Below are 23,996 nucleotides of genomic sequence, written 5' to 3' on the forward strand. Positions count from 1 at the left end.
CAGAGGCCTCCCCCAGGGGAGACGGGCCCCCAGGGTAAGCCTCAGGGGCCCCTCCAGTTATGAAGCGGTCTCCGTTCCCTCTAGCTGCCCCCACGGAGCGGAGCCTTGGTCTTCAACAGCACACACGTCCTCCCCTCGGGGCGGCAGGGGGTGACGCACAAGACAGAAGGCAGCGCAGGCCTGGCTGGCGCCCCAAGGGGCCGATGTTGGGGTGTCAGGTGGCCCTTGGCGCCTGCAGCCCCAGCCGGACGGCCCACGCGGCCCCGCCGTGCAGGGCCCACGTGCTCCTCGGCCACAGGGGAGCACAGGCCAGGGGTCCTGTGCCAGGCCTGCCCGCCCGCCGCTCATTTACGTGGGATTTACATGCGCTCGGTTCATGCCTCCCGCCACAGCTTCCTCCTGCCCAGCCCTGCTGCTGCCTCTGCAGAGGCAAAGGAGCGTCTTCTGTCCCTCGAGTCTTCTCCCAAAGGCCCATCTGGGTACCGAGAGCACCCCGACTGGAAAAAGGGAGCCTGCTAAAGTCCAGAGAGAGCAGGGACCTCACTGGAGGTCACCCAGCCATGCAGGTGGGGCCGGGGCTGGAGCCCCCCACCCCTCCTAGCTGCTCCTGAAACCCACCCTTTGTCCCCCTCCCCACCACGGGCTGGGTGGGCCCCCGAGGAGGTAGACAAGGCCATGAGTAGGCCCTGAGTTCCCTCCAAGACAAAGCAAATTGGTCTTAGAACCCAGAACTGTGGAGGAAGGGGCCCCACAGAAGCCCTGACCCAACCTCTTCTTACAAACAAGAATGAGTCTCAGGGAAGGCAAGGCCCGCCCAGGATCATGAGGGCGACTGGGGACCCACGTCCTGCCCCCAGCCCAGAGCACTTACAGGCCCCCCAGATGCCCAGGCTCCTGGCCCCACGCACCTGCTCTTGCCTTGGTCAATCTGGAAAGGCTGGATGTGGGGGGGAAAGAACCAGGCAGGGTCGTGGGGGGCTGACCCAGGAAAGCACAGGGCAGACGGACAGGGAGGGGGTGCCATGGGGGGGGTGATTCGAGTTCTGTGGGTGTCCTCCAGAGCCGCCCAGAAGCTGGGCTCAGACTCAGACGGGGGACCTGTCCCAAATCTCCCACACACCCCAGAAGGCCCAGTCCCTACCGCCAGGGGCAGGCCAGAAAAGAACAAAGAGAGGAAAGGCCCCGGGGGAGGGCAAGGTTCCTTCCTCTGCATTCCCTGGGGCCTTAGTCTGCCCACCCCCTCCCAACAGCCTCCGAACCCCTCCCTGCCTCCCACGGAAGGAGCCCCAGGAGCCCCAGGGCTTCTAAGGCGCAGACCCCAGCCCAGCCCTCCTCACTGCCCTAGGGGCTGAAAAGCCAAACTCTGAGGCTAGGGCACAAACTTTGTGTCCTGCCCGCCAGTTGCCCCTTGCTCGCCAGCCACCCCCCTGCATGCAGCCTTCACCCCCACTCCTGCCCTGTACCCCATCCCCACTCAAGCCCTCTTGCACACACACTGCCATCACCACCATTTAATCCACCCCCCACCCGATGCCCCCCCCCCCCCCCACTGCCCTCTCCTCCCCGCAAGGCTGCCAGGCCAGGCCTCTCTGGAAAGTGGAAGGAGGAGCCTGGGGGGATGGGTGCAGGGGGAGAGAGGGCCAGCTCCTGAGGTGTGAGGAGCGGGGTGGGATGCGGAAGCTGCCTGGGCTCCGGCCCCGCAGCTTGGCAGGCAGTGCACTGCTCAGGAGATGGGGGTTCGGATCCCATCAGCCAGGAGCTCCACGGAGTGCTTCCGGGGCTCCAAGGACAGAGGCAGTTAAGTGTGTGTGACGCCTGCACAGGCAGGAGGTTCTGAGCCATAAACAGGACAGGCCCCCCCCAGCCCTCAACCCCTCCCCCCCAACCAGCAGGGCTTTGCAGGCAAGGAGCAGACACGGGTAAATAAATAGCTGGTTTATTAGTAATATGTTACATTATTAAAGTGCATTGAGAAGAGATGCAGGGGCCCAAGCTGGAAGGCCGCCGGCCCCAGGCCCCGCCCTGGGCTGGCCAGACACAGCCAGAGAGGGGCCCGCTCTCTGCCGAGATCCACCGACAGGGCTGGGGGCAGAGCCGCGCACCTGGAGAGCTTGGCCCAGGCTGTCCCCACCGGAATTCACAGTTTAGCCTAAGTTATAACATGTCCTGAGCTGAAGGTGGGAGACTAGGAGCATGGAAGCGCAGCCCCTGGGGAAGGGGGCTGAGGGGAGGGGAGAGGACCCCCCGCCCCCCAACCCCCAATGCCAAGGGCAGAGTCTTGGAACCCCCCCCTGAGGACCCGGCTCCTCCTTCTACATGGACGTGGTGAACCCAGGGCTCAGTTTCTCCTTCTTCCTCCCCTGTCTCCCTCACCCTACCCCCTCTCATAGCTGCCCCCACAGCGGGGACTGGGGCGTGTTCCCTCAGACTGGGATCCCAGGGCAGAGCCAGCTCATGCCACTCTCCGCGAACCCATGCCTACCCCTAGACTCTCACCCCGTCCCCGGAGCCTCGACTGGGACCCCCCTCCCCAGCCCATTTCTCCCCCAGTCCCTCCCTGCCCCACCCCACCCCCAGCCTGTAGTTTTGGTATTTTCATACAGATGCAGTCAGAATTAGCTATACATGAAATAAGCCTAACATAAAAATAGAGCTTTTTCCGTCCTTCCGTCCGGAAAGCAAACATCCTTCAATAAACATGCAAGGCCGCTGCCTGGTGGGACCCAGGGCTGGTGAGGACGCCACGGAGGCAGCCCTGGGCTCGCCGCGCCAGGAGCAGGAGCAGGGGCAGCTGGGGTGGAGGGGCCGGAAGGGCTCCAGCCTCGGCCCCCAGGTCCGGAGCCAGGGTCCCAGCTTCCCTTCCCAAACCCCGCTCTCCGCCCCGTGGGCTCTTGAAGACGTCACCGCGTTTGGCCAAGTTTGAGGAGGAGCGTTGGAAAAGTGGTCTCCAGAAGCTAAAGTCCGAGGTCACCCATGCCCCAACTTCGCGGCCCCCACGGCCCGTGCCCCACGCGGGCCTGGCAGCCGCCCGCGGCTGGCCATCTCCAGGCCTGGGTCCTCCATCGGGCCGAGCCTCCCCAGGAACCCGCGCCACGCCCAGCCCCGGGGCCCTAGTGGACCAGCAGGCCGAGAGCCAGCGTGGGCAGGATGCACAGCCAGAGGGAGGCAGCCAGGGCCCGGGCGTGGCCCAGCAGGTGCTCGGCGGTGGCGCCATCCTCGGGCAGCAGCTCCCAGTGCTGAGCCTCGTGGAAGTAGGAGCCCTCCTGGGCCTCGCAGTGGTAGTGGCCGTACTGGCGCGCCGTGAGGTTCTCGATGAACAGGATACAGTTGGGGCTCTGGTGGCCCGGCTCGCAGGTCTGCTCCACGTTCTCCTGGTGGCGCCAGGAGTAGGTGGCGTGACGGGACTCCATGGGGCAACTCAGGTAGTAGCGAGAGTTCTGAGCCAGGGAAACCTTCTGCAGTGGGGCCTTGTCTGGAGAGGAATGGGGGAGGCAGCCATGAGGGGGGCCGAGGGCTCCCGAGGCGGGCTGTGCTCTCCCCTGCTGGCCAGGCCTCTGGGCCCAAGGCTTCTAAAGGCACACGGTGCCCACCGTCCTCCCCACTCCCCCCACCCGGCCTCCCTCCCCGTTCCGTCCCTCCCCACAACCGCCCCATATGACACCCCTCCAGCCCCAGCGGGACTGGCCTGCCCCATCTGCCCAGGGCCCCCAGGACCAGGCCATGTCTCCGTGAGATGCGGCTGTACCACCCCAGGGGACTGGGGCCCCAGCAGGGCCAGATCGGGTACCTGGTTTGGGGTTGGGGCATTCTTTGTGTGGCTCAGCTGGATGAATGGACTGCAGCATTGACCTGGAGCTGGAAGGGGCGAGAGGGTAAGCGGACAGGAGCCCACGGGTCTGGCCCCTTCCCTGCCCTCACCCCCTGCCACGATCAGCAGCAGTCTGCCCCCAGAGGACCCCCTGCAGCCCACCTCCAGCACCCCCACTCCTGTGTGCACCCCCACCCCCCAGGGCCGAGGGATCCGGGCCAACGTACGCTTGGGAGCTGTAGATGGAGACACAGCGGCCCTGGTCCCAGCCGCAGTAGGGGTCTCGGGCCATGAGGCAGCCGTGGCAGCCCCCGCCGTAGACCTCACACAGGTCCAGGGGCACCTGGCTCACCTCCCACTGGGAGCTCACATACAGCTTCCGCTGGAAGGAGAGCAGGACTGCGGTCAGGCACGGCCCCCCCAACACCAGCTAAGTCACCAGGCCAGCCCTGCCTCGGCTGGCCCTGGGGACAGGGACGTGGGGAGGCTCACCCGCTCGGCGTCCAGCGACATGGCCTGGATGGCAGCCGGGTGGTGAAAGGGCTGGATCTCCATGATGTTGAAGACCAGGCTGCGCTCCCGCTCCCCGGACTCCACCACCTTGTGGATGGTGCCCCTGTCTGGAGGCGAGGGGCAGAGGGTCAGCGGGCCAGCGCGGGGGCTCCATCACCTCCCTCCAGATGTGGAGGAGGAGGCTGGGGGGCATGGCTCGGGCCGGGGGTGCGCGAGGAGGGCACGACTGGAGAGGGGCGCGGGAGCCTGGGAGAGACCCTGTGGCCGGAGGCCGGGCCGCAGGCGCTGGAGGAGGCCGCAGGGGCAGCCAGGCCCGGGGCACAGAAGCGGTCCTCAGGGCCGTGCTCCACGCTCTCAAGAGGCGGCTGCTACCTCCCTGATTCGGGACGAGGAAATGAGGCTGAGAAAGGCCGAGCCACTTGCTCAAGGTCACACAGCCGGTGCCTGGAACCCGGAGACGTCAGATCCCCACCCCTCAGCTCCTACGATTCCCCTGCTTCCTGGACTCTTCGGGGGATGTTTGCCTTAAATAAACTTTGCATTTTGGAATATTTTTAGCTTTACAGAAAAGTCACAAAGACAGTACATAGTTCCCGAACACCCTTCACCCAGTTTCCCCCAACGTTACTACCTTATATAACTGTGGCACATTTGTCACAATGGGGCAATTGACACTGGGACGTTACTCTTACCTCAACTATAGACTTTATTTGGGTTTCTTGGGTTTTTCCACTAAAGTCCTTTGTCTGTTCCAGGATCCAATCCAGGACTCCGTATTGTATTTAATCTTACGGGATTTTTAAAGTTTTATAAAAATGTTTGATTGGAAAAGGACCGTAGATGCCACATAGAGATTCCCAAGGTCAGAACCAGGCTGCCTGCCTCCAAGGCCGTGCTGCCTCCATTCCTACCTGTCGGGGACTAATGGGCATTCTGACCTCCGGGTCCTCCCATTCCCACCTCCCCTGCTGTCCCAGTTTCTAGAATAGCTTACCTCCCTCTCCCTCCCTCCCGATTTCCCAGGGCATCACTTGCCCCAAAAAAGCAATCAGATGATCACCCACCTAGGACGCTCCTCTATGTGTCTATGATCCCCCTCTCCGGGCTCCGAGATGTGACCAGATGCTCCTTTGTCCTGACAAGCCCCCACCCTGGCCGCTGCCTTCACACCCCCACGCGTACACATTGCCCTCCGCCTCCTCCACGGCAGCCCGGTGAGCGCCTCCCACAGCTTCTCCCAGGTGTGAGACCTCCCACTCTCTGCAGTGGGCTCAGAAAGTTCTATTTCCTATCTGGCCCCGATCCTCCCTGCCGCAGGCTCCAGGATGCTAACTCTCCCACGGCCCTCACGGATAAACGAGGACAACTGCCTCATCGTTCAAGTGCGCTCGCCTCCCCGGGGCTGCAGGAGGGGAGCCCATAGCCCCACCCAGCTTTCCTTGTCCCGGCTCCAGCTCCCACTCCTGTCCTCTGTGACCCTCCCTCTCCTGCACCCCAATGCCCTGCTATCTATCCCCCTGGCTGACCACAGCTAGGCCAGCCACTGCTGAGCGGAGCCAGGGCAGGGGACCACGGGTGCAGCCAGGATGAACAGGGGAGTAAAGAATTGGGGTCTCAGGACCCAGGAGCCAGGCCCCTTGGGGAATTCCTCTTCCCTAGGCTTCCGGGAGTCAACCAACCACTAAGGTCATTCGGGCCCTGAGACAGCCACAAGGTGAAGCAATAGCAGGAAGCCCCGTGGCAGGGGAGGTATTGAGGGTGAGCGCCTGAGGCTCTGACTGTGGGGCCCCAGAGGCTCTAGGCTCCCGGGGAGACACTGCCCCGGGTGGCACCACCACCCAGTCTCAAGGAAGGCCCGTGGCCCCGCCAATACTGATCTCCATGCCTGCTCCCAGGAGCCCCTTTGCCCACAGCCTGGAACCAAGAAGCTGCCAAAAACTCAGCTCAGGCCTGGCTCGTCCCCAGCTGGTAGCTTCCCAGAACACAGGGGTATCTCCCAGGGCATTCCCCCCCGGCTTCCGGGCTCAGCAAACTCTGACTGCCACGGGTCCTCTGCGAGACTCTGCAAAGGCTCTGCTGTCTGGAAGTCCTCACGTCTCACTTCTTGGCATCCCGCATCAAACATTTCCCCTCGCCTGCACGGTCTCAAAGACAAGGCGAGAGCCCGATTTCCTCATTCTGCCCGGCAAAGGCCCCCAGGATACCAGTGACCAGGTCCTTCCTCCTGACTTTGCATTTTTCTTCCTACCCTCTTCCCTGGGTCAGAGGTCGGGGCCAAAGCTACACCCAGCTTTGCTCAGACTTGCTCCATTTCTGCCTCTGAATCCTCACGCCTGCTCTTCTCCCATCCTAGGATAACCGCTCCCCTTCCCTCTACCCCCACCTCCTCCAAGAAGCCCTCCCTGCCTGACTCTTCCACAGCTGCACATACGAACCCCTGGCAGGTCTTGGTCACCAATTCTTCCTTCCAAGTATAAAGATCCAATCAGATGTTAGTCATATTACCATGTGTGTTTTTACAAAGCAGGCCAGAAGGTCGCGGGGTAGCCCCTCACCTGTGGTTAGGTAAAGCACGTGGAAGGTCTCCCCGCTGCTGGCCTGCATGCGGTGGACAACCACTTTCTGGTAGTGGTACTTCGAGTGGAACAGGGGCGTCTTCAGAGGCCCCATGGGCTCCACCCTCTGTGCCACCTCGGGGTGACTGTCAGCCACCTGGAAGGTCTCCGTGGGTATGGGCTGCCGGTCCGGGAGGCACTGGGCAAGGAGGACGGGTCCAGGTTAGTGGTGCGGCTGGGAGGTGGGCCAAAGCCTAGGCCATGGTGGGGGTCAGCTTACCTTGCCCGGCCGAGGGTTGGGAAGGCTCATGTGGTAGCCCTTGAGTGAGGATGTTCGGAAGACCCTGTCAATGTCACCGAGGGAGTACACGCAGACGGCCGAGTAGTTCCTGGGGGGCACAGAGAGCACCTCGGTGGGGGGCCCGGGACCCACCGCCCTCTCTCACCCAGGCCAGCCCAGCACCGGACAGAGGCGCAGCCCAGCACCCTGGTCTGGGAGCCGTGTGGGGACAGGCACTACCCTGGGGGTCAGGCCGGGTGCCCAAGAGTTATCAGGCGCCGGGGAAGACAGGAGGGAGGGAGGGACAGCAGGGTGGAAGGCAGGAGGAGGGGGGAAGGCAGGGGAGAGAGGCAAGTTCAACCAAATTTCTGTCTGCTGTAATCCCAAACCCCAACCTGCGTTCTTCACAGAACCACTCAGTGCAGAGGGCAGCCCCGGGGCTGGAGAAGTCCCAGCGTGTGTTCCAGGGGGTGCTTCTCCCACTTCTCTGGGCACAGCTACAGCATGCTGCTGCCCGAGGAGACCAGACTCCGCTTCCCGCCCCGGCCAGGCTGGATCTGCCCACGCTCAAGCAACAGGACGGGGGCCTGGCCTCCCCACCCTGTCCCCCAGTTCTCCCCACACACACCAACACTCTCGCCTGCCTTGTTTTCAATCAACGAGAGTGATTAAGAAGTGTGAATGATCAGGTGCAGGCAGCGCTTGAGCAGGTGTGATAGCACCCGGCACCCTAAGAGGCCTCGGCACCCCCTCTGAGCACGCGGCTGAGGGACACACGGGCACCGGCACAGCCGTAAGCACGCCCGTGGCACGTGCACACATACCCACGTGCCCAGACTCCAGCATGTCAGCATATTCATCTCCCTGAACGTGGCCATCCCCCCCCCCACAGGCCCAGCAACCGTCCCCGTTCGTGCCCAGCAGGGCCTACACCTTCGGATCCCCACTGGACACGTAACCGATGCCAGCCCAGCCCCAGCCCCAGCAAAGCTCACTCACCAAGGGTTGGAAAAAACACCATAGACTCTAGTGTCCCTCCACTGGCCGTTAGGGTCAGGGAGCAGAAAGACATCCTGCAGCCTGTTGAAGTTCTTATTGGTGGTGACATCGCTGCACACCAGCATGGCTTTCAGGAAGGTGTTCCACTTGGAGACTGACAGCGAACTCTCGCCACCCTGGTCCCCCTGAAAGGAGGGAAGGAGAGGCCCCTCAGCACCTGCCCCGGCTGCCACACAGCCATGGCACCTGCTGCCAGGAATGCCAGCACCCAGGCTCCAGAGGAGGCAGGGAGGCTCCGAAAGGGGCCGGGACCTTCCAGGTGACGAGGCCCAGGTGCCTGTCCTCCCAGGCCAGGTGCTTGGACCCAGCTCCAGCCGCGGGCCTGGCTGATCCAGGGCACAGGGCCAGCAGTAGGGACCTGCAGGTGGAGGGCGCCCGTCCCCAGACAGCAGACCAGCTCAGACACGCATTTGCCCACTCTCACAAATACACACTCACACACATGGCACAGATGCATCCCGGCACCTTCAGACGGCTGAAACACACGTGTAAACACACTTCCACACTCACGAACACATGCCACAGGAGACACACATCTGCACACTACCACGCATGCACAGGTGCCCAGACCCTCTTGTGCACGCACGTTCGCTCCCACAATCCCACACCCAGATTCACGCGCACATGTCACACGCTCCTTCCTGCAAACGTGTGCGACAACTGGCCTAGGTGTGTTTTCACACATTTGCTCACTTCTGCTCAGGTGTGGACATGCACTCTTGTCCACTCAGCCGCCCACTCACCCTGCACAGCTGGGCCACGCGGGACACGTTGAGAGGGGCCTCGGGGTTCTTGTCAGGATTGTCCTCCCGGAAGAAGTAGTAGATCTTGTCATCATAGGCCTGGTCTTGGTGCACGATGGTAGCCTTGATGAACTGGGGGTCTGCCAGAGACACAGGCAAAGGGGTGTGAGGCTGGGAGCCCGCTCAGAGGACCCGCCCCTGTGTGCACACACGCACACACACACACACAACCCGAACCTCTACCAACAAACCCGGGGCAAACAGACCTAGAATAAAACCCAGAACATCGGGCCAGATAACCCAAGGGGCCTGAGCCTCTGCACCCCCACCCCATACCTGTTTTGCCCTCTCCTATAAGGATATGGTCGGCCCAAGAGCGATGACTTCATGCCTGGGGACTGGGGGGAGGTCCCCGGGGGCCCCTATGTCGCTTCTGCCTAATTGGCAGCGCCCTAATGAGGAGGGAGGAGGTGTTGCCCCCACATGAGCTCAGCAGAGGGATGCACTGGCTCAGGGGAGCCCACACTGGGTCTGCGGCTGCCCCCTGCCCCCACCCTATTGTCTCCCGTTCCCCTGCCTCTGGCCCCTCAGGCCCCCAGTGTCTTGAGGGCCCAGGGAGCCCCCAGGGAACACGAGGATTCCGCCCACTGCCCTGGGCATGCACACCTCTCCACCCCCTAGCCCAGCTGGAGCCTGACGTACTCTGCATGACGGTATCACTGGTGTACAGCTCAATTTCGCCCTGGATGCGCCGGAACCGGGGGATCTTTCCATTGTATTCCTGCTTCCGGATGGTGGAGTACACTTCATCCCCTGCGTGTGGTGGGAGGGGCACGGGTAAGGGCAGACAGCTCCTGGGGGTCCCTTCTCCGAGCCTGGGCCACCGGACACGAGCTGACCGCCCTCCCCCAGCCCAGGGCAGCCGCCCTACCGTCAAACAGGACCAGTGAGTTCTCATCCGGGCTGAAGGGGGCATAGCCTCTCTTCTCACCAAGAGACTCGACGGTGCCATTCACCTGGGGGAGACCAAGGAGGGTCCAGCAGCCACATGATGCCATGGCCACTGCTCCCAGGAGGCCAGCTTCCCAGCCAGGGTCTACATCCTCCCAGGGACCCTATAAAGGCGAGGCCAGCCTCCGAGTCCCTCCAGCTCCTTCCCTATACAGGGGGCAGAAGCCCACCCAGACACGGCCCATGGGGAGGGCCTTCTCACCAGGCTCCAGCAGCTGGGACGCCGGGCATTGGTGCCACAGATGAGCAGCCCATCGCCCTGCTTCTCCAAGAGCGTGATGTAGTTCTCACAGTCCTGCCCGGGAGAAGGGGAAGGAGAGGGTTGGCTGGAGGCCCTGGCAGGCCTAGCACTCGGACCCTCCGTCTTGGGGCAGGAGGCATCAGAAGTCTGAATCCCAAAGGCACCCTTCAAAAGGAGAGCCCAGGGGGGTGCCACTGACCCCAACCCCCCCAACAACAGAGTAAAGGCAGAGAAGCCTTAGAGAATGACCACGTCTCCCCATCAGAACTGGGAATCCTGGAGCTCCCAAGGCTGAGCTATGCCTCCTTCCCCAGACTCAGGACTCCTGTCCCTACACCCCCCTACTTCCTCTCCCCCACTCACCCGCTTGTCCAGGCAGGACCCCTTCGTGGAGCCGATGTCCACCTGGGGGAGAGGGGAGAGCATTAATCCACTCCGCCGAGGTGAGATGCCTCTAAGTACCTTCCATGCATCTTGGGGATGAGCTCACTTTATAGATGAGCAGCTAGGGCTCTGAGAGGCTGAGCGATTTACCTGAGATCACACAGGCTGGCCTGCTACCCAGAGCCAAAGCCCAGAGCCAGCCCAGAAATCTTGGAAGAAGGGGGCCATGGGGTTCTGGAGCCCAGCTTCCTGTCCTGCCCACCTTCCTCCTGCAGCAGCACAGTCCACTTGGCCCAGGGGGCTAGCTCTAGGCCTTTCTCAACGTTTCCCCAACACCCGTGCCAATCTGGACTACCGTCAGGGAGCCCTCTCCCAGGGACCATATGTGGGATATAATAGGAGGTGGGCCAGTTTACAAAGGGATGCTGGCTCCCAGGGATTCCCTGAGGCCCCCCTACCAAGGCCAGAGGGGAGACAAGGAGTGAGACTCGGGCGGGGGGGGGGGGGGGGAAGGAGGGAGGGGCCCCGCTCGGTTCCTGGGGCCAGCAGGGGGATCCAGGCAGAGGGGTCCGGGCTCACCGTGCGCATGGAGGCATTCTTGCCCTCGGGGAAGTTGAAGAGATAGACCTTGCCACGTCCACCCACCCACACGGAGGAGCTGCCGGGCTCATGGAAAAGCACCGTGTGAGGCTCCGCCAGGCCGAAGTCAACCCAGTCCTGTCCTGCGCGGCCTGAGGAGGAGGCAATTGGCAGAGACGTTGAGGCGAGGCCCTGGGCAGCAAGAACCTGCCTCCACCCCCCTGGCACTCCAGCACCTGCCTGGCAACTAGCGTTTGCGTCTGGACTGGGGCAGTACCAAGACGCAGAGCCGTGAGTGGGAGAAGCGAAGGGCCCCTGCTGGGGTCCAGCAACCAGCTGTCCTCACCCCAAAGCCATGATCCCTACCCTACAATATGTGTAGCCTCAGGGTGAGGGCAGGATTTAGGGATCCCTGGGGAAAACAGACCTCCCACCATCCCTGCCCAACGCACACGCACGCGCGCGCACAGGTGCACACACTTCAGTCTGCTATTCCCAAGAAGCTAAGGCTTCAGGACTCGACTGGGGCTCCCCGGCTTTGCTCTGTGAGAGTCACCCCTGCCAGGACAGAGGCAGTAGCCACAGCTGCCCCGTTGCAGGGAGTGGGGCCTCTAAGCAGCCCACTCAGAGTCCGGGTTCCCAGGGCTCACTTTGGTCAGAGCCCAACCCCTCCTTTGGGAAGCCCTCTCCAACCCCTCCTGACCCACCCAGGCCAGCTTTCATGGGAGCTAGAAAAGGAATCTGAATATCCGCTCCTCCCCATTTTTACAGATGGGAAAATGGAAGTCTAGAAGGAGGCAGCCCAAGGTCACAGGGTCGGGAGCAGGCGCTGAACGACCACGCACGCCGCAGCCTGGCCTGTTGCGCGCTGCGTCCGGCCTGACCTCCCCAGCAGCTCTGCGACCGGGAGCCCGTCGCAGGGCACAGCCGAGGCCTCGAAGCAGAAGGGCTGACCAGGACAATTTTGCCCAAAAAAGAAACTGTCTGTAGCCACTACCTCCAGGGACAGGATGTCTCATCTCCGGTGACATTGCTGAGGTTGGCCTGGTTGTAGGACTAAATTAGAGATGGGACGGCCTGCGGCTCGGCCCCCTGCAAGCAGCCCCAGCTAGCATCTTCCTGCCCCTGACCAGCTTGGGCTCACCCCAGAAGTCAGCAACCGCTGTTTATTCAGCTGCAGCAAATTCAGCGTTTCCCACCAGCGCCGGAGCAGGCCGCAGCCTGGCCCACGCGGAAGAGGGCCGCCGTTCCCTGAGCCTGCCCCGGGTCCTGCCGGTGCTACAGTCAACGGGGCGTCCCTGCGACCCTCTCCTCTTAGGCAACCCCCGCCCCCCCGCCCGCACGGTCAGGTCAGTCCTGGACGTGGGATATTTTCAGTCTTCACCTTGGCTGTGGCCTGGCGCAGGGCCTCTGGGGGACACGCCAGCCCAAGGTCACACGAGAAGGAGGACGGACTGGCTCCTAGAATCGGTTCTCTGCCCGGGCTTCCCCTGGCTCTCCCGGAGCGCTCCACGCACAGCCTGAGCAGCCGGGCTGCACCCTCGCTCACCCTCTCAGCCCCAGCTGTGCAGAGCGATGCTGAGAGCCCAGCTCGGCACTGGGTTGGGGTGCGGGGTGCTGGCCGAGGCTTGGGCACCGCCTGGCTGGCAGGGCTCAGCCCCCAGGCTCCCCCCACCTCTCCAGAGTGCTAGGGTCAGCTGCCCGGCTCCCCTTTCACTGGCAGCCAGCCAGGGATCCAGACAGTCTGTGGCTGCCCCTTTTCCACCCCCAGCCGGCCACGGCCAGGAAAAGCTGCCTGTCTGCATCTGCATCTGGAGATGGGCTGGAGCCTGAGAGCTGAGCCCCCCGAAGCCTACCCCTCAAGCCACACCGGCCTGAGAGGAGAGAAGTGTAAGGCCAACCACAGGTCGGGCGTGGCGGGGGCGGGGGGGGGGGGCACCAGAGTGGGTCCCGGGGACAGCTCTAGTCTAGGGGTTGCAGTCCTGCCCCGGGGAGTCGGGCCTGACGGGAGATGCACGGCCTGGCCCCGGAGAGCCAGGTGTGAGGGGGAGACCTGGCCCTCCGCTGAAACCCAAGTGACACAGCCACAGCAAAGCGAGCCTCCCCGAATCTCGTGCAGACCTGTCCCCGGTGCAGAACTCAGGGCCGCTCACAAGGTCTTTCTGAGGACACAGAGGGAGGGAGGGTGAGGGCGGCCTGCTGTGGGGTGCGGCGCGAGGGCTACGACACTGGGCGCAGGACGGCCCTGCACAGACCTGCAAGCCCGAGTCCCACTCCCTCTGAACCCCGGCTGCAGCAGCCAGGGCTGCGTGACGCAGACATTGTTCGCCCCATTCTGCAGAAGAACACACGGGGGCCAGGGAGCACTGCCGCCCTTGGCCCCCAGACTCCCGCCCCCCACTCCGCGCCTGGTGCAGTGTGTGGGTAGGACGGCACCCGCTCAGCCCCAGGACGCAGCCTTGGCCCATTCTCCACCCAGCCCCGGCCTGGCTCCCGAACTGCCCAAGGCCCTCAAAGGGCCTGATTGTGCCGGGGAAGTGTCTGAGCAGCAGCAGCTCGATGAATACATGAAAGAAAGCTTTGTTCAGGTTGTAGGAGCTGGGTGGGGGCTCAGGGGCAGGAGGGCTGCCTGGAAGTGAAGGCAGCACCAAGCCTTCACAGCCAGCACCCGCGGCCCCATGGCACCATCACAGAGAGCTGGGTCAGGGAGGGGGCGGCCTTCAAGGCTCTGCCCAATGCGGGGCAAGGCCAGGCAGAGCGAGGCCAGAGCTTGCCCCTAAAAACAGCCAGCGGGCTGAGCAAGTGTCACATCCTTACGTGCATCTTTTTGCTTCCCAGTGAATCCGAAGGGCTGGGGGAGGTGGATCAAAGCTAGATGGGTCAGGAACAGGCAGGAGGAAAATCCCAGACAGGGGAAAGAGCCGAGCGAAGGTGGGAAGGCTGACTGGACGGTGGGTCCCCAGACCCAGGGGCCCCGAGCACGAGGGGGTGGGAAGGTACAGCAGCACAAGGAGCCTGCCCATCGGCCTGCAGCACTGCCTCACCTCCCTCCTCCGGGCAGGGCTAGGATCCAGAAAGCCTCCCCTAGCTCCTCTGGCATCCCCCCACCTCCCTGCTCTCCCTGCCTGACCAGCTCCCTCTGCTTCCCATCCTGGATATCTAAAAGGAGCACCGTCTGGCACTGTGTCTCCCCCCTCGCTCCCCGGCCTGACGCATTAGTGGCTGACTAAGTGGTAGCTAAAAGCTCCCAGAATAACCAGGGGTTCGGGCCAGGGAGGGGGCTAGGTGCACCTGGGGGGGGGGGCATGGCCCCAAAGGTGGGCCAGGCACAGGACCCCTGCCCCCACCCCCATGTGATTCTGAGCCAATCCTTGCTCCTTCTGGACCGAGAAAGAGCACACTCAGGCTGCCCTGTACCCACGCCAGACTCCATGGCCCCGAGTCCCCACCCTCCTCGCAGTGGCAGGAGCTGCAAGACCCAGCCTCAGCCAGAGAGGAGGGTCAGGAAGGTGGCCGAGCGTGGGAGGCAAGGTGCCACCGGAAACATTCAGACCTGATCACTCTCACGGCCCACCCTCCCACCACCATCCCAGTGGCCTAATGGCTGGAACAAGTCCGGACTTCCATGGGGTAGGTTTTCTGAAAGCAGGCTGCCGTGGGGGGATATTGTTCCTCCTCTCCCACACTCCGGGTGCTGTCTCTACCTGGTCCCCACTATGCCCACATCCTCACTGCTTACAAAAGAGAGAGGCAGCCCAAGAGGAGGATGGGAGTGGGGGCTGGGACGTAGGGGATGTTGTTGTCCATGAAGGGAGCAACAAGGCACAGGCCCTGTAGCCTGGCCTGGGCAGGGACGGCCTTCTAACCTGACCCACTGACCCGACGGGCCTCGAATGCCAACATCAAGGAGCCCTTTGAAAGTGGGCATTGAGGCAGGCGCTGAGAATGGCAGGAATGTGGACACCAGCAGGGAATGCCTGAGTCGGGCAGCTGGGGAGGCCCGGGCACAGGGCAGGAGCCAGGCCAACCTCGGACTGGGGACCCAGCCACGTCCTCCCACGGGGTACCCCACCCTGCATTCCTACCACGCACACCTGGCTGAGAATGAGGAGGGAGGGCCCGCGTGTGGCCCGGGAATTAGTATGCAGCCTCTCCAGCCTTTGCCACCCATACCCCACGGGTCACGGAAGGGAGAGGATCTGAACAATCACTGAGCTAAGGAGGCAGAGCGGCCAGATGAGCTTGCCACTGGCCCAAGGCACATGGCAAGGAAGGCAGAGGTAGGGGCGGGCCACAGCTCCGGCCCTGCAGGACCACATCCCCCACCGCCTGGAGAGCCTCTTGATTTACAAAATGCTGTGTATTGCTTCTCTCTGCTTCCCCGGGTCACCTCCTGCTCCCCATCCTCCCCTCCCTTGCCCACTGGGTGAAAACCTGCTGGGCCAACGGGGCACATCCTCCCCCCCCACCGAGGTCAGCTATGAGTGGGAGCGGGGCGTGCCTCACAGGTGGGCTCAGCCCTGGCTCCTAGAGGCCTGTGCTCCCTTTGGCAGCCAGGTGGCTGCTTGGCTGTGACCAGGGCCTTCCTGGGTGGCTTCCTTCTCTGTGGGCTGAAGGGGCTGATACCTGCTAAGGTCTAGGTTTTCTGATCCAACCGCGGTTCTCAGGACAAATCACAAAACAATCAGCTTTGAGTTCAGGGGTTGTTTGGGGGAAGTGTGGGAGTGTAAGTCCCAGAAAAGCCAGAGATGGCTTTTTGAATGGAGGTAGGGGCAGCAGAAGAAGCCAACATCCCCTTCTGCCTCCATCAACTAGCCTGCCAAATACCCCGGCCACCGTGCAAAGAAGGCGGGAAAACTCGGGCCCCTCTGGGTGGGCAAGGGCTGTGCGCTCTCTGCACCGTGCCACTGCGCTCAGGGGACCAGAAGCCCGGCTGGTGGGAAGCCCTGCTGGGGTGAAGGCTTCCAGGAACCAGGCAGTGTGGACAGCAAGCTGGGGGGGCCCTGGGCTGAGCCAGACTCGGGAGACTCAGGGAAGGAAGGTTGAGCCACGGCCCACGTGGAGCAGCGAGGAGCCTCAAAGGCCAGGGAAGGCAGGAAACCCGGATGGGCCGCATGCCCTGTCCACCTTCTGCCTCTTCTTCAGCCCGGCGGGTTCCAAAAGCCCCAGAGAAAGTCCAAGGTCAACGGGTGGCTCCTTCAAAGGAGAGGATGGGCAGAGAGGCAGGGCCTGCCCTTGGGCCCAGAGCCAGGGGCCGATAAGGGAGCAGGGCAGAGGTGGGGGCGAGGGCAGAGGATGGCTGACCCACCTCGGTACAGGGAGGCAGGCGAGACGGGGAGACCTGAGAGAGGCTCCCCAGCTCAGCCTCAGCCTGGGCCGGGGGAGAGGGGGCAAGGCGAAAGAGCGAGGGCAGCCTGCCAGCACGGCGTGGAGGGAGCGCGGGCAGGGGCCGGGCTGGATCTCGCCAGCAATCAGAGACGCCAAAGGAGGAGAGCGGCGACAATGACACCCCTGCCACCTAACCCTGCACTGCACTTCCGACGTGCCAGGCACTAGTCTAAGCGATTTTTAGATACATTAACTCATTGATCACTGCTGAACTCTTCGAAGGGGGGTTCTTTTATCACCACGTCTCACAGCGAGGGCAGCGAGACACAGGGAACTGGAGCCACTTGCCCAGGGGCGCACAGCTATTAGGTGGGGGAGTGGAGCTGCGCTCCATAGCAGGGCCCTCGGAAGCTTCCAGGCCAGTGCCTCCCACACAAAAGAGAAGACTGGGGCCCAGAGAGGGTGGAGCCTGGTCAGAGGCCTCTGGGCCCGTGAGGGTCTGACCTCTATCCACGATGCCCTACAGAGGCCGTGTGTAAGGGAGCACAGGCGCGCGGGCCTGAGGCAAGGGGGTGGGGGGTGGCAGGGATCTGAGGGCCAACCCGCATGACTGACTGCGGAGGTGAGTATCTTGAGATCTCGGTACAAAACAGCAAGGCTGGGGTAGAGCACAGGGCAGGGCAAGATATGCTCGGAGCCCTCCCTTACTATCTGCCCAGCCAGCTTCCTCCCCAGCCGGCACCGGCGAAAACACTCGGCTCCAGCACCCGCCATGGCTCCCAGCGCCTCTCCCCGCAGGGCCCTCCCCCTCTACCTGGCAGCCAAGGCCCACCTCTGCTCATCTCTGCCACGGCTCTTTCCCTCCTCCTCGCCTTTGCTCATGCTCTCCTTTCCCACGGTTGCCCTCTCCCCTTCCGTCTGTGCACATGGTCCTACCTGTCCTTGAACACCTGGCCTCAGCCGCCTGGCTTCGGGAGGTATTCCCGGCTGCTCCAGCCCTCACTGCTCCATCCTCCCTCTGACCTTGCACAATACACCATCTGGCACACACCATCCGCCCTCAGATCGCACTGTCTGGTGGGATTTTGCCTGGACCGTTGGGTCCTGAAGGTGAAGGCCAGGCCTCCTCTCATTCCGTGGGCCCTGGGCCAAGCCAAGGCCAGGGCTGGACAAGTAAGGACACCTCAGATAGCAGGGAGGGGTGGACAGGAGTAGTCGCCAAACTGCTACATCAGCGGAGCAGTCGTCTTGGAACGGGTTCCTGGGCCACCGACAGGGCACTGAGTTATCAGGGTAACATTCCTTCCTCACTAGGCCAGGCCAAAGCCCTGGGCCCAGGAGATAAACAGCACGAGCGGGTCTGCCCTTCGCTCTCACCTGGCCCCTGCTCCCCACCCAGTAAGTCTCCCCCCCGCTGGGCCACCTCACACTGAAATGTCCTGCTCTCACCTCCTGTCGCGGTCCTTGGCTCTACCCCTAGGTTCGGATCTCCCGGGTGCCCTCCCTGGCCCGCAGCAGGCTGACCTCTCCAAGCAGCTCTGTGCTCCCCGAGGGCCAGCCCGGGCCTTCTCCGGGGGCAGGTGCCGCCGCCCTCCGCAGTGAGAGCTGCCCCGAGGCGTTAGCGCAGAGCCTGAGCCCCTGACTGGAAGCAAGGGGTGCAGGAGGCAGGGTAGGATCAGCCTAATCCCAGGGGGCCGTGACGGTTAAACCCAGATTAGCCCAAACCGTGACACAGATCAACCTGCCCTCAAGACCTGACGCCCAGCTGCCCGGAGGAAAAGACCAGAAGAGCCACATGGACCCGGCCCAATCTAAGGCCCCGAGGGAGGCTGGTCAGGGCCGGTGGGCTTCTGGAAGCAGACAGCACTGGGGCAGGAAGAGCCTGGGCTCAGCCGAACTGGCCAAGGAGGAAGGGCTCAGTGAGCCTCAGGCCCGGGGAGGGAGCGGGTAGGCAGACGGGCAGGTAGACAGAGGCCAGTGGCCGGGCCCACAGCAGGCTTGGGGAGAAGACCCAGCCCCGGCCCTCGCTCTGCCTGTGTCCTTGGGTGACCTTGGCCGCCCTCTATCATCTCTGCCCTCAGTTTCCCCATCTACGGAATGTGTGGTTGGCCCAGCTGATCTCTGACGTTTGTCCTCTGATGTCCTAGGCCCTGCTCCATCAGGCCGTGAGGTGGAGTCATCCAAGGCTTTTTGGAGGAAGTGAGACAGAAATGGCAGAAAGGAGAAGGGTGATGAGGGTGCAGGGAGGGATGACGAGCAGGGCAGCAGCACCGAGGCAGGAACACATGGGCGCTGGGGAGTGGGAGGAAAGATGTGTGGGAGAGAAGGTGGGTGCGGAGCCCGGCCACAGGCAGCCCTGGGGAGAGTGGTGGCTCTGTCACTGCACAGTACGTGGAGGGACGGAAGGGCCGCAGGGGACACATCTCCCCGGGAAAGGGGAACGCGTGCTCTCCGACTGCAAGGTCAATAAGGGACCACCGTCCTCCAGGCTCTAGGAGGACCCCTTCCTCCCCAACCCTGGGAGGAAGGAGACCTCTGGGGGCAGACAAGCCTGGCCAAAAAAGGAAACTACGAGAAGGGGAAGCTTTCCGTCCCCAAAGCTACCAACCAGAGCAGAGGAAGTATGGTCAGGCCCTTGTGACATAGCCAGACGCCGTGTGGTAGCTGAAATAAGGGACACAGGGCTGGGGGTGGAGGACAGGACGTCAGCTGGGGCCTCAGCTGTCAACAACAGGGCCACCCACTCCTATCACCACCCCCCTGCAGGCTGCTGGACCCCTTTCCCTGGTCCGAGCCTCAGCTTACCACCTACACGTCAGGGGCCCTGGCCTGGCCCTTCATAAAGAAGGGTGCCCAGTTTTCACTGTTTCTCCTGAGTGCCCAGAATCCCCCCAGGCCCCCCAGCCCAAGGAGTGATCTACCCTCCGCTAAGGAGGTAACCGTGCCTGGAAGGGGAAGCTGACCACAGGAAGGGATCTGCCCCTCCCCGACCAACAGTGCCTGGATGGTGCGGGGCGGGGGGGCGGGGGGAGTCCTCCCATCACGGCGACTCTCAGCCCAGATACAGGAGAACCACAGTCAGGAGTAAGGCAGAAAGCTCCTGGCTCCCCATACGGGAGCTAGGACACGCAGGAGGCCTCCCCTGCCAGCCACGGTCCTTCCTCCCACTGGCTGTATAAGATTAAGTGGCCCAACTCAGATGTCCCCTCCTGTAAGAAACCTTTCTGGAGTCCCCAACCCTGGCTAACTCAATGTCTCCCTCCTGGGGGCACCCACTCAGCTCTTCTCCTCTCCCTGGTCCTAGTTGTAAGTTTTTGGGTCTAAAATCCTATCACACTAGGTACTTCCTCCTGTCGCTCCCCTCCTCAGCTGGCTTCTACTACTCGTGTCATCCCAACTTACCATCTCCTCCAGGAAGCCCTCCCTGATTGGGCAGACTGGGTTAGGTGCCTCCTCAACCCCCAGAGCTGCCCTCTGTTACAGGCCCTGCCACATTTTATTGTAACTGAAGGTTGACCTGCCTGTCCGTCTCCCCATCTGCACTGAGAAGTCTATATAAACTGGTCGACTTTCTCATCCCTGGGTCCCCAAGCCCTGCCCTGAGACTAATACAAGGTTGACCCCAGCAAATGTCAAATGTCAAACCCTAAATCACTATGCCCACCTTTAAGACTACTAACTAATGAACCACTTCCTGCAGCTGATTCTCGGCCGTCCGCTCCTAGAGAGAAAGATAGGAGAGAACACAAACCCAAGGATTTCCCCTGACTTCCCAGGTTTCAATTTCTCCTTAATGCTGAGGTTTGAACCGGCTACCGCAGCCTCTGCCCGTCCCAGAGAGGCAGGATTCCCAGGAAATCCGTGCTCTGTTAAGTATAAGCTCCTCCCTCCACCCACTTTGGACATCTGAGGACACTGAGCCTCAGAAAAAGGCAAGTACCTGCCCAGAGTCACACAGCAAATCAGGTCAGAGCGAGGACCCGAGCCAGTTCCTGACCTCTGCTCTTTTCCCCACACTGTGGATGCCTCAGGCCCATGCCTGCATCTGCCCACCCCAGCCTGCTCTCAGAATCTTCACTAGTAAGGAACAAGGGGCCACACAGCTTGGCCGGATGATGTCACCTGAGTGACATCATCACTCAGAAAACCCCGTCTCTCCTCCTGGGAGAATTGCCCCCCCTTCCCTGGTTCTGCAGGAGGAGTTCATCTGGAAGGTGATGAGCACATCTAAGTCCCCAAGGGGGCAAGGATTTCCAGTGGAAATGCTGATGCTTGGGGAGCCCCAGCTGTGACCTCATCCCCTGGAGAAGGTGACAGCAACCCCCTGCCCTGGGGAGTCACCCCATAATGGCTCCCCCAGCAGCCACCAAGTCAACAATAACATCCTGTTGTTTAATTGGACAAGAGATAGCGCAGAACCGGCTGGGCAGGTGGAGACTGGAGACTCAGCTGTGTTTCTCGTTGTAGACACGCTGGCTCACCTCTGATTTGGGGGGTCAGGACCTGCCTGGGTTTCCCCAGCTCCTCCCAGCAGGGATGGAATGAGAGAGGAGTACACAGCTTACACAAGCACGCCAACCTCTTGCCCCCACTTGCAACCCACTCCCCTCCAATCCCTGCTGGCAGGGAGGTCAGGCCCTTACTTTGCCTCCGTGATTGGCCCATGTGTCACAGTGACACCCTCAGAGGACAACCTCCAGAGCCCTTCCTGATCTAACTCTGAGGGTCAGAGACAGATGCAGAGTTCAAGGGCACCCAGCAGGTCGGTGCTGACACACCCATCTCTCTCTGGGCCAGGCCGTCAGCAGGCTGGAGAGGCTTCAAGCTCCCTAACAAGTGCAGGCTGGGAATCTCCCAGAACTCCCTGATCAAATCTTTCCCTGAGGCTTAGGAGTATAAGCGACACAAAATAAACGGCAGAGATGAACCCTGCAGACCTATTCCAGTCCCCACACCTGTCCTGGCTCAAAACTAAAAGCCCAGTCTATGCCTCATAGAAAAGTGTCTCCAGAAACACCATTATCTTTGGTCTAGTCGTTGGTGGAGGCCCACCCGCTGGAAGTCAGGGGCCTGGGTCTACAGCAAGGCTGGAGGGTCCTCTTCTCAGCCTACTCCGCATCTCGCCCTGCCCAAGCCCATTCCTGTCCGACTGCCATGTGTCACCCCACGGGAAATCGGAGGCAGCTGTCAGCCAGGCATACCATCGCCAGCTGTGGGCCCGGGGGAGAGGCTGATGGCAGGGTCTGTCTGGCCGGCGGGGCGCCTGGCACTGGTGAAGACGTGCAGAGAGGCTGCCTTCGGACGAGATAGGTGAGGGGGCGGCAGGTCCGGGTGGGGATCGATAGTGCATTACCAAGCCCAGGGCACGGCCAGCGCGGGCCCGTGTGGTACAGTTGTGAACCGTGCGCAGTGGAAAGACAGTGGAGCTGGGTTGGGAGCCTTGAAAGTGGGCAAGAGGGCTGAGAGCATCTTTAAATAGCCCCAGGGTGGGGACTAAGTGGCTGAGCTGTGGAGGTTCACATTATGTGCTAAGAAGTGGCTGTGCATTAAGTATGGGGGGAGGGGTCTTAGGAAGCCTTGGGGGTAGGGGCAAGCAGAGCCAAGTGCAAGGGATTTGGTGCAAGGGGAGATTCCAGAACACTCGAATGCGGCCGTAGGAGTCCCCTTCAGGGAGCCCAAATGCAGGGCTGCTCAGGACAGCCAAGGAGACTGAGGTGAGGCAAAGACGCTGGAAATGCAGAGAAAGCCTGGGCTGGAGTGAGGGGTGTGCAAGTGTCCACCCGGAACAGACGACCCGAGGTCCAGCTTTCTGCTCTACTCCCACCGCGTGGCAGAGCTCGCCCCCACGGAGCCCCCTTCAGGGCCCAAACGCTGCCTAGCTCCTCCTCCCCTCCCTAACTCATAACTGGCGCTGGTGCTGCGCCAGATCGAGCCCCCCCGTCGGCACCGGGAGCTCCTGTGCTGCGGAGTGACCTTGGGCAAGTCACATTCACTCCCTCCGCCGCAGCTGCAGATCGGGCCGCTCGTTTTGTGTGTGGGATTTTTTTTTTTTTTTTCTCCCTCTCTCTGCTAAGAATACCTGCCCCAGATAATGCTCAGGCTCTCGCAATTCCTGCAAACCGCCTCAGGCATCAAAGGCTCCCGGCTGGGCCAGACCAGACCAGTCCCCCAGCCCCCACGGCGAGTCGGCCACCGCCACAGGGGGGCCGCAGTGCCGCCAAATTCGGGGGACAGAGCCCTGCGGGTCTAGGGGCGGGGAAGCATTTGTGTGCAATGCAGGGGAGGGGAGCTCAGTCCCTCGCGGCAGGAAGCCCCCAACCCCGCCGGGCCTGCTTCCTGACCCATCACACAGGGGTCGAAAGTGAGGCGCCCCTGGGGAGGTATGGCCCCCCGGGTTCGCGTGCGCACCGCGGCCTAAGAGCGGCGCCCCCGCCCCGGATCCGCCGCGCGGGGGTCCCGACGACCGCGCCCCACCCCACGGGCACTGCCCCCCGCGCGGGCGCCAATTCCTGGTGACAACTGCCACGTGCGGACGAGGGGGGAGCGGCTGGTCCCGGCACTGCGGAGGCAGCGCCCGGTGCCCCGAGCCTCCGCGCCGCGCCGCGCCCCCGCTCGCCGCCCGGTGCCCAGCCCTCTGCCCGGCCTGCGCTCCTGCGCTCCTGCGCTCCCGCGCTGCTGCGCTCCGGGCCGGGGCCGGGGCCGGGGCCGGGGCCGGGCCGGGCCCGGGGCGGGGGCAGGCGGCGGGGTCTTTGTTCCCGCAGCCCGAGCGCGGCGGCGGCGGCGGCGGCGGCGAGGGTCCGCGCCCCCCTTGCCGGCCCAGCCCGCGCCCCGCGCGACAGCGGCGCCCGCAGCGCACGGAGCGGACCCCCGGCTGGGGGGGCCCGGCCGAAGAGAGGGTCCGGTGCAGAGGTCCCGGCGCTGCACAACCGGGGACGCCCCCCGGCCGGGAGGGGGCCCTGCCCGCGCCCCGGCGCTGCGGCTCCCGGCCCGGGAGGACTTGGAGCGACTTAGCCGGGCCCGGCTCCCCGCGCCGCGCAGCCCGCCCCGCCTGCCAGCGCGCACCCCGCGCACCCCGCGCACCCCGGCCCCACGCGCTCCCGCGGGGACGGCCCGGGACCCGCAGCGCCGCGCGCGCACTGCCCGGGGGCCGCCCTCCCCGCGCCCCGCGCCCCGCGCCCCGCGCCGCCCTCCCCGCGCCCCGCCGGCCGCGCGGCGCCCCCACCTTTCCAGACCGCGGAGACGCGGGGTCCGCTCCTCGGGTGGCCTCGGGCGGCGGCGGCCGTGCACAGCAGCAGCAGCAGCAGCCGCAGCGGGGGCCGGGGCCGAGCCGGCGGGCCGGGAGCGCGGGCGCGCGGGGCGCCGAGGGAGGCGCATCCGGGCGGAGGCGGTGTCATCCCGCAGCCCCGAGCGACGGCGGCGAGCAGCCGGGACTGAGCCAGCGCCCGACCGCAGCCGAGCTCCGCGCGCGAGGGGCGGAGCCGAGCCCTGACCCCAC

At 63.4% G+C, this 23,996-nt stretch overlaps 1 protein-coding gene across 2 annotated transcripts; it reads right to left on the minus strand.

Annotated features, from left to right (window-relative positions):
- Positions 1–1,920: 1,920 nt before the first annotated feature.
- On the minus strand, positions 1,921–23,895 carry SEMA7A (semaphorin 7A). Of its 2 annotated transcripts, none has more exons than XM_038580964.1 (14): positions 23,724–23,895; positions 11,174–11,325; positions 10,574–10,615; positions 10,172–10,264; positions 9,890–9,974; positions 9,661–9,771; positions 8,959–9,098; positions 8,156–8,340; positions 7,157–7,265; positions 6,877–7,075; positions 4,301–4,428; positions 4,036–4,190; positions 3,788–3,855; positions 1,921–3,472 (listed from the first exon to the last, which is right to left on the minus strand). In XM_038580964.1, the coding sequence occupies exons 1-14, from the start codon at positions 23,893–23,895 to the stop codon at positions 3,111–3,113; spliced, it is 2,001 nt and encodes a 666-aa protein (XP_038436892.1). In that variant the 3' UTR covers positions 1,921–3,110. The 2 variants fall into 2 exon arrangements, with proteins under 2 accessions (XP_038436892.1, XP_038436893.1); XM_038580965.1 differs by lacking the exon at positions 23,724–23,895 and adding an exon at positions 17,438–17,570.
- Positions 23,896–23,996: the final 101 nt, after the last annotated feature.

The sequence above is a fragment of the Canis lupus genome, chromosome 30, assembly GCF_011100685.1.
Source record: "Canis lupus familiaris isolate Mischka breed German Shepherd chromosome 30, alternate assembly UU_Cfam_GSD_1.0, whole genome shotgun sequence".
Classification (NCBI taxonomy): Eukaryota; Metazoa; Chordata; class Mammalia; order Carnivora; family Canidae; genus Canis; species Canis lupus.